The following is a 10,791-nucleotide window of genomic DNA, read 5'->3' on the forward strand; positions in this document are numbered from 1 at the left end:
ACATGGTGGACTTAATGATGTGTTTTGTTTACTTTGTTGTGCTAATAGATATATGTATTTAGATATTTGCATGGCGAGCACGTTCATGAAGCCATGTAGAAAGCTAGTGAATTGTGCGAAGAACTATTTTAGTTAGTATTGTTCACTTACTTCAAAATCATTTGAAACAGTTAAGATTTTTACATATTGAATTTGTTGGAGTTGGTTGGAATTTCTTCGACGGGTGATATATTTTGGAACGAAATGTCATTTCGGAGGCATTCGTTTTATTTTTAAGAGCGTCTTTCGGAGATCTTCTCTCTAAGTTAAAGGGTATTTTGAAGTATTTTAATTGAGAGATAAACCACTTAGCTTGCCTCTGCCCTGGACATTTCATCAAGTGGATTCTGAAGGTTTTGCGTACCCAGTTGTTTGTGCTCTGGTTAGCTCAAAAAGGATTCGAGAATCTGCAGTATTGTGGTAACTCCGTGTTTTGGGAGGAGGTCTGCTCGGTACCCAGCCCAACATGCTAAACTCTAAAAACTTCTAGTGTACTGAAGCAATCAAGTACCAGCTTTATTGTTATTATTTGGGACTTCAGTATATCGTCCTGATTGTCTGACATAATCGAAATTTATGAGCCATAAACAGAGATGAATTTCTATTGCATGAATCTCTGCTTAGAAAATTGTGTGATAGCTGCACATTGTCCGCCGTAGGCGCGCGGTTAGAGATTCGTCGTGACGTAGAGTCCAGATTCGATTTGGGGTTCGACCAACATCAAAATGTTCTGCCACGAAATGCGGGTCATTTGGACACGCCATTAAACTGTAAACCCTAGTAAATCGTGTAAGCACCAAATGTATTTTTTCACCTGCCACCGATTTTTTGAAGTTTGGTCTAAATGTCCAAGCCCCAGCTTTTTTTTTATTTACAAGTCTGGAGTCATCTGTTTGCCACACCTCTCAAGTATTCAAGATACCTCGATCTGCAGTGGATACCTTAATGTTCGTAAAAATTTTTAGTTAAAAGCTTAATATAATAATTCTTTAGAAATCGGTTTTTATAGACTTATTTTTCACTAGTTTATATTTTACTGTTATAAACGCAGCCGTAGTGCGACTCTCTCTGATATAGTATTTTAAGATCAAGTTGTTAAGGTCTTTCTCGTGGATTGAAGGTGGCAATGCAAAAAAAAATTATCGAAGCTAAAAGTACAATTCATGGACTTTAAAATAATGGTCAGTTATTACAGAAATACATTTATGGTAAAAAGTTGTCAGCTTTCCAGGAAATGCTTATTGGATGCCAAAGCAAAATTTGTTTTTTTTTTAACCTAACCAGCAAATTCATTTCTGTGGACTTTTGACACAACAACTTGTCTCGAGTGAGGTCATTTTCTCTTCAAAGCAGTAAATCATGGAATTCTCGAATTATATTTTTATGTTTAGTCATTAATAGGAGCAGTTCAAGATGATATCTTAATGAAAGTTAAATAAAAATGTAAAGTTTTTAAATGGAAGTTTCTTATAACTTACTCTAAATTCCAACCTCTGAAAGTACAGAGGTTGTTTTGTCTAAAGGCCACAGATTTAAATAAGGTCCTTTAATTAGAAATATAAAAAACATTTATGTTAAACTAGTCCTCAATAGTGACACGCCCCACCCGTCAAAAGCTCGACGAGTTTTATTTTTACTTTCAAATATAATAATGACATCAAAGTATTAAATGGACCTTAACGTTCAATTAGCTACATACGAAAAAGCGCTATGAATGAAAAATTTATAGTTTGTCCAAAATTGGGACGCGAATCCATAGATTCAGAAGCGGGTGGCATCGTTGTCTCACCCGTCACTCTTTGAAGTTAGGTACTTTTTAGTTTTGCAATAATCTTCAGTTCAGGTTTTTTGCCCCCGGTAAAAGTGCGACCTCAGCCACTATCTATCTGCTAGGAATGTGACTCAATGAGAGCAGGGACTGGGATTATACAGACAATGCAGCGAATCAAATGCATGCTGCCAGGACAGTGGAGAAAGTCTACCATTTCAACTTTGACCTTAGTACGAGTACATTGCTATTTCATGCCTAATTGACAAATTGGAAACTTTTGAAAATTTTCTTTTAAGTTTTTATACCATAATTCAATCAAACAAGTTCTCACGCAGATATTGGCATTTCTGGTTCGCCAAAATCGTAGTTTATGATCCTAATAAAGAAAAGTTCCAGAAAAACTTTGTATTTTGCTTTTGTGGCTAAGGCCAGCTATTGACATAGGATACTCCAGGTGTGGGCAAATAAAATTCAACATGCATACATATGTATGTATGTACATTAGGGTGGTCCACAAATGCATGTGATGAAGTAAAGTCGGATTTTAATGCTCTCACCCCCTGGGATTGATCTATTCAGAAAAAAAATTATATCCTTATTTTTTGTTTTAAATCAAACAATTTTATAAGGTTTGTCATGTATTTTATATGGGGAAAAAACAATTTTTCGTTGAAATAGTATCGAATTCTTGAAAATCAATATTTTTCGATCGCAAAACTTTATTTACTTAACCATTTTCTATTATTAACTATTTTTATAGGACCTTTAAAAATCTTTGAAAAATACAATGCGTGCAGCCATAAAATATCGATAGTATTAAATAAGGTAAAATAAACAATTGGGTATTATTACTGGCAGTCTCCTAAAGAGAAAAAAGTTGTTGTTTTCCCCCATATAAAATACATGGAAAACATTGAACGACCTCAAAAAATTGTTTTATTTCAAAATAAGAAACAGGGGTGTAATTTTTTCGGTGTGGAGAAATCCTAGGGGTGAGAGCATTAAAATTCCGACTTTACTTTTTGTTTGACCACCCTGATGTACATTAATTTATTTGTGCATAAATAGTTACTTACGGAGATACATATTTCCCATTTACACACTACATATCGCTCAATGTCGAATCAAAATAAAATACCCGTTTGCATTTTTATCATCGTCATCAACGTGAAATAATCTCACTTTGGGTGTTATATTCAATATTTTTGGACATAAATAAATAAATAAATGCATAAATATATGTACATACATATGCATTTATATAAGTATGTTTACTCCCACTTATGCTGATCTCGCGGGTGCACAGGGGGATGAGCAGGCGAAATGAGCAATCATAAAGTCAAGTGGTGGTCATAAATATAACGAGCGACACATGTCGCCCAGCCTGGGCGGAGGACAACTCGGCTACACGTACTAAATAAGAAGTTTGTTATTTTTATCGAATCAAACAGTTGTGTAGATATGTATGCGTTTAGGTTTGTGTGCGCCAGTGATAAAGATAACGGCAAAGCTAGTTTCTATGCCGATGTCGAGCCATTGGGGGTGTCGCAGGTTTGTTAGTTAGTTGGCCGTGGTTTCCAACTCCCAAGCGTACACCACCGCTGGTCCTCTGCGCTATTCGTGAAAGTCATAAATCTTTATTGAACTTGTCATTATTGATTTGGATTTTTGGTTAGTTTCATGTATGATGGCCAAGGGCGATGGTGGCGAGCGGATCCCGGAGAATTAAATAATGTCATGTGTCATAATGCTCCACCAGCAGAGGCATTGCACTTCATAGCGATGTTAATGCGTATACTTACATACTGTTACACCCTATAACTAGTACATATTTATTTACATACATATGTAAGTACATATCTATAATTGGAAGTGTCTGTATGAACTTGTTCTGGAGTGTTTGAGCACGAATACTGTACGTATGTATGTATGTATGAAAATATTGTATGTATGTATTGATGTCCCCTGTCGTCTCTTATCAGTTGACCATGCGAAATGAAATGAGAAATTACTCTTGTCGACTTGTTGTATTTTTCTCGCATGTCCAGATTGTTTTGCTTTTCATAAATCACTGATGAATTACATCTACATACTGGATGGCCAAACTACAGGAATTGGGCTCTGCATTGCATGCCAAAGAGCTTTGCACACCCGTGCCAAACATATTTACATACATATGTATGTATGTATATGCATATCTACCCAGTCGGACTATGTAGTTTGCTTCCAAAATGTACTTATAGTACGATTCTTTTTCACTCAGAAGTGTGTATTTAGTTCCAAAAACATTCGCTTTTATACAGGCGTGAAACAGCATCAGACGGTTCTTTAAGAAGGCAATTTCGTATGGGAGGTTGTTATTGGTATGGAGTTTTGTAGAGCTGTTGCTATTAGATACTTGCCCGCGCAGATATTCACTAACATTTCATATAGAAATTAAATGTACATACTTAAAATTTCTCATCAAGTAATTAGTAAATACATAAAAAGGCATTATTTTCTGTGCGGTCCGACTGGGTTCATATATATGTAAATATGTATATGGAAACGAACCCTGCAAGAAACCCTTGCCGGCAAAAGCGAACTAGTTGTCAAATGGTGTGCCAAGATATTATATTAAGGGCGGCCCTTTTGAAAAAATTATGTCAAGTGAACCTCGAAAATGTTTTCTGGCTCAAAAATGTTTATCATTCCTATCAGTGACGTGGACCGGTTTTGAACCGGAAAACCGCTTTTTCTACTAATTAACTGAACCATTAACCGAACCGAAATTTTCCACAAATGTATGATCCGAATCGAAAACCTAACCACTTTTCGTTTCAACCAATTTTTTCTTTTTGTTAAATATGGTGATAGATACCCTGTTTATTTACCATGTGGCAATAGCAAATGTAAAGGCAACCCATCTTATTTGACAGACACTTGACACTTAAACTTGCGCGTATTATTTTTTTTTGATTTCCGAACCGTTGAACCGAACCGTAATCTCGGTTCAAAAACCCAAAAAAACCAGTCCAAAAGTGCAACAACGGTTTGAACCGCTGAACCGATCCGACCAAATTTTTCATCCGGTTCACGTCCCTGATTTCTATAGGCAATTATATTTATGTGTTCGTATGAAATAGTAGCTTATGTCGAGAAGCTGGCGGCATTCCCTTTATCCTTTAAACGACAAGGAATTTTTTGATGAGACTTAATAAGAATATTGACTTGCTAGTATAGGAACTATTTCTTTCACGTTTATTTGCCAAAAGTTCTTTAACGGCTCGTCGCCAGTGAGTCATTCGCAATCGTATCGTATCGTACTACTCCATATGAACACAGATTTTATGGCATGATAAATTGAAAATATTTGGATTTTTTTCTTATCCAAACACTTTTCCTACAGGGTGCGTATATTTGTATGACTATATGAGTAAATAGGGATTGTGTACATAATACAGTAGTCATAAATATTAAACGAACTTATCGCTCACACTCTTGTGTGCTTCTTTTATTGACTTCTGTTTTAGCTGCCTGTATTTTTTTGCTGTGAAATTTATCATTCATTTTGGGCCAAGTTTGTTAATTATTTATGTCCCCATTTTTGTACAGAAGCTTAATTTTGTATCAAACACATAATTCGTCTAGTAAGCTTGTTAAGTTCTTAGTGAAGTTTCGTGATATATGGCTGGAAGCAGAATTTTGGTTATCTTTGATTTCTTTATGCGACATATGGCATATACAGTACATACAGACATGCATACATACATATAGTGTTCGGCAAAAGCCAAAAGGGATTAATCGAAAAGGATAATATGTATGTACATACATGCATATTCATGTAAGAGTGACTTCCATTCTGAGAAATCCTTGGATTTTGATCTAAGCGACAGAAGAAAGTTATGGTTATTTTTATAAAAGAAGCTCAATGGTAATTTTCCTTCCTACTTTCTTTATACTCCGTTACATTTTATAAAAAATACATAAGTTCTTCTAAGAAAGCAAAGTTAATCAGGGAAATGGGAATATCCGAAAAGCTGGACGACTCGAGTATGTTTCCAGTATGAGGGAATACAGAAAAGTAAGTGCGCCTGGGCCACACTGGAGAAGGGAAACTTACGTTACATATCTATTTTGTCTCATAACCAAGACACATACATATGTATATTACATTCATACATCTGCTTTAGCTTAAGCTTATACCTGTTCCTCCCTCTGATCGTTCTAATTACATTTATGTTATTCTGTCTCCCTCTATCTTCATTCTTATCTTTATATTCTATCGATAAAAAAATCGATAGCAACATCCATCAAACTATCGATAACAAAATCGATAAAAATATCGATAAAAATACCAATAGTAAAATCGGCAAAAATATCGGTAACGAAATCGATAATAAAAGCGATAACAAAAATCGATTAGAAAATCTATAAAAATATCGATAGTAAAATCTATAAAAATTTCTATTAACAAATCGATAAAAATATTCATAAACAATCGATAACAAAATCGATAAGTAATCGATAAATATTCGATAACAAAATCCATAAATATTCGATAACAAAATCGATAAATAATCGATAACAAAATCGATAAATATTCCATAACAAAAGCGATAAATAAACGATAACAAAATCGATGAAACTATTGATAATAAAAGCAATAACAATATCAATGACAAAAATCCATTGAGTATTCACAAAAATATCGACAGTAATATCGATTTTGTTAAAATTGATAAATAATCGCTAAAAAAAACGATAAATAGTCGATAATTATATCGATAGTAAATTCGATAAAAATATGGATGTTACTATCGATAACAAAACCAATAACAATATCGATACAAAATGGTAACAGAATCTTTAAAAATATCGATTACAAAATCGATAATCGATAACAAAATCGGTAAAAATGTGGATAACAAAATCTATAAAAATATCGGTTATTATATCGATAAGTTCCGAAAATTTCGAAAGAAAAATCGATAACAATATCTTTAGAAATTTCGATATCAAAGTTGATAAAAATATCGATAAGTCCCGAGAATTCCGAAAATATCGAAAAACCCAAAATAGTTCCCAGATTGAGTCTCTGCGTATCTATTTATATCCTTTTCTCCATAATTACCATTATTTTAATCTGTCTTGCTCAATCATCATCTTTACTTTTATCGGTATCCTCATCCTCATCCTCATCTTTTTCTTTGTATTTATCTTTATTTTTACCTTTATGTTCATCTAAATATTCCACTTCACCTTTGCGCTTATATAAGTAAAGTATTTAAATTTACCTTGGTATTCATTTTTGCCTTTATCTTTCGCGCCTTTGTTTTTGTTTTTATTTTTACCTTGACCTTTATCCTTCTCTTTATCACCTTTACTTTCAATCTTGTATTGGTCTTTTCTAAGTGTTATTCTTTAACCTTTTTTTTAATTAATACCATGTGCATACACTCAAGAAGCACTCGTTTCAGCCCCAACCAATTCCGTTGCACCATTTCCGTGTGCAATTTCCGTTGAATTTGCCAATTTACTCCCAACCAATCAACCGCCGCTAAAGAAGTTTCACTTCAATAAATAAAAAGTCTGTAATTCGACTGGAATCTGACTCAGATTTCTCTGATTACGAATCTTAAACCTAATTTATTTGTTAAAATATAATTCGATTTGAAATCCTTTCGCTCTTTTTATAACTCCATTAAATTAGTTACAATTAGAAGTATTTTAATGTAGGATAAATTACTACTATCTGGAAAATTTCAAAGAATAAATTTGAAAGTTCGTGAAAAATAGTACCAAATAGTCACTTTGGGCCGTATGGGTAACTTTCGGGTTAATAATAATAATAATAGATCTGGCGCTCATACATATGCTAGTGTTTGGCCGAGCTTCTTCTCCGATTTGTGGCGACTCCGCACGACGATTGTTTTTTATGAGAAGCTATTTTTCATTGCAGAAATGCACTCGGAGGCTTGCAATGGTTGTATTAAAATAACCGCCAGACGCTTTAGCTTATTATTCTTCATAAGGTGGGATATAGATTTTTTCTTTCTTATGCAGGAAGAATGTTTTTTCCATTCAATTTTGCAATACTGAACTTTTTTTCCTTTTTGTGAGGTTTTTAGCGTTTTATTTTCATATTCTGCTGCCGAAGGGAGGATCTGAAGTACTTTAGCAAAATAAAGCATCTAATGCAGTGGCGGATTTAAATATTTGCCGCCCCTAGGCAATTCATAACTTGCCGCCCTTTTTTCACGAAAAAAAAAAAATATATATATATCAAATATGATTGTTATTGTCAGTGCTTTATTACAATATAGTTCGTTAATAATGAAATACATAACGGAATTAACAAATTCGACATCAGCATGGATAAGGTATTCAACAAAAACCCTCTTTCAAACACTTCTTTTTCACAGTTCTTTACGTCTTGATTTTGCCACTGCCTAATTTGACATACGACGGAAGCTGACCTTCAGATTATTCACGTTATGATACACTTATGAAAAACTGGTGGGCTTGGAATCAAGAATTTTCTCGAAAATGCACGCTCGTTTTTCGGCAGTGTTGTCAAGTGTGGTAACCTTTTAGATGATTCTCGTTCTCGGGGCAGCGTGTCGGCTGTTTCTTTGCGTCACGCGCATGCGCGCCGCCAGGTTTCTAAGCCGCGTGAATGAAAGTTAAATGGAAATTTCAACGACTGCTATACTAAGGAAAAATTCGCAGCGTAATTCTAATTTTGAATTGTATTGAATGAGATGAATCATTAATAATATTTTACAGACACAAACACAATTTCAAGTGCAGCTGAATCCAAATAAATTTTTTTCTTTTAATTTAGCTGTCTTAAATTTTGCCGCCCCTTAATTCTGCCGCCCTAGGCTTCAGCCTATGTTGCCTGTACGATAAATCCGCCACTGATCTAATGTACATATATACATACACACATATGTATGCATTTGTTAGTAAACCGCGGTTCGAAATCAAAATTTTAGAGTTTACATATTAATTAAGAAATTAGACCTTTTTATTATTACAAGCTTTTATTTAATTTGCTCTGTATACATATATGTATGTATGCATGTTTGTTAAGGGCAAGCCATAGAGACTTGAAAATTCACAGTTGGCTCAAAACCCGCTGGCAATGTTAATCCGATTGGTGCCGCAGGAGTCGAGATATTCGAAAAACCCGTATTTAAATATAGTCCGATTTGGTTCATCTTTAGAACGTATGTACTTATATTAACTACATGAAAAGGAATAACTCCACTAAAAACTTGTCCGATAGGTGGCGCACGAGTCCATATATTTGGTAAACCAGCATTCATGGTCCGATTTCGTTCATATTTAGAAAGATTGCTCTAAAAATATTTGTTTTTACAATTAATTTATTTGCAAAAAAAAATAATTTTCTCCAGTTCGCTCTATAAAGGTAAAATATTCCTACTCCGTTTCTCCAGTCAGTAGTGTATACAATCCTTCGAATCATGCCATTACAATTTATTTTTCTTGCCGTCATTCAACGACCAAGGTGGACAAGGCCATAAATGTCAAGCGATGTTATTTAATGCCTTCGGACTAACACCCACTTTTGTGTTTTGTTATTGTTTTATTGTGTCTTCTATAATGGCATCAGGTTAGTGGCACTTCGTGTTCTGCCTTCGCGGCCAGCGGTGAGTGGGAACTTCAATTTGTTGCAAAAGAAATAAATCTTGAAAGGTTCGTTGAGTCGGCTCGTTATTTGCGCATTGTTTCGCTATTTACGACAACACCTCAACACATTGTTATCCCGAAAGTACCGTTGTTGTCTGTACTGCCTGCCCTCCAACCACTTCGCATGTCGTGTGTCACAATCTCGCTAGGTCCATTGATTCTCATTAACGAGCAGCCACGCCAACTAAATTTCAAGCTTGCGTGCTTATGGTCACAGGACCCCCGCCCACACTCATTACAGTTTATTCCCCACTCGTTTTTGGTTAATGTACGCAAGGTATGGGGAATTGTCCCAAAAGACTCTTCTGCACCGGAAATTTGTCAAATTACGGAAACCAAAAAAAATAAAAGAATCCAGTAACAGTAATTAGAACTTTCCGCTGAAGAATGTTTATAACTCTGTTCAATTAAGGATCTGAGGAATGATGGTCGTAACTGAGTTATTGCTTTTTCGCAATCAACGTTCGCTTTGGTGTTGCCATATAGTTTGATAAGCCTTCCTAAGCAATTCGCCCTGAATAATCCAAACATACATACATACATACATAAAATATCTCCGCTTAATCATTCAAGCGGCATAGTTTTTATTTAGTACTAAAATTTTAAAGTTCACAAACAATTTCCACTCAACACAAAAGCTCCCAAACGCCTATGCAATATGCACCTGTTGTTGCTGAACAGCTCCACTCTATTGGCGGCGGGGCGCCGAGCGACTGCGAGCCCGCAAATAACCATGGTCGTCCATTGAGCTATGGCCGTGGGAACTGTAGCAGTCGCAGTTGCACGTATGGGATCTTTTACGACGCTCACCAGCCGAATCGCCCGCATTCTCTTCCTCCTCCTCGCTGTAGACATCTCTCGATTTTTTACTCCTGCGATCGTCGCGGTTATTCACTCTTTTGGACTTAAGCGACTGTCGCGATGGCGCGTGCACACCACTTGGCTTTCTTTCACTGGTTTTATTCGATTTCGGCTCCGGAGGTATGTCTCCACTGTCCACACTTTCGTAGCTTTGGGCGCTGGCAACTTCGTCGTCCTCATCTTCCTCGGAACTCTCTTCTAAGGCGTCAACAGCGTCACAGACTCGGTAATAAAACTCATTGTGCTTCAGTACAATCCCATAGCGGACTACTTCATTCAGTGTCTCCTCGACCAGTTTCTTCACCTTATCCTCCGGCTGTGAATAGGTTTTTGCCATGTAATGCACAATTTTGTCGATGGTTACGGGCTCTTTGAAAACGGAAAGCGCCTCCATCACTTCTTTTGCTTGAAGGCTCGTAGTT

The 10,791-nt window shown here is 35.6% G+C and overlaps 1 protein-coding gene across 1 annotated transcript in view; it reads right to left on the reverse strand.

Moving 5' to 3' along the window:
- Positions 1 to 10,196: 10,196 nt before the first annotated feature.
- LOC118734392 overlaps positions 10,197 to 10,791 on the reverse strand; it is a 64,626-nt gene continuing 64,031 nt past the window's right edge. Inside the window, exon 3 of the mRNA XM_036464116.1 lies at positions 10,197 to 10,782. Coding sequence (XP_036320009.1) covers positions 10,197 to 10,782 — 586 coding nt within the window. The remainder of the gene's footprint in view (positions 10,783 to 10,791) is intronic.

The sequence above is a fragment of the Rhagoletis pomonella genome, unplaced genomic scaffold (genome assembly GCF_013731165.1).
Source record: "Rhagoletis pomonella isolate Grant_MI unplaced genomic scaffold, Rhpom_1.0 Rhpom_scaffold_00002, whole genome shotgun sequence".
NCBI classification, from domain to species: Eukaryota; Metazoa; Arthropoda; class Insecta; order Diptera; family Tephritidae; genus Rhagoletis; species Rhagoletis pomonella.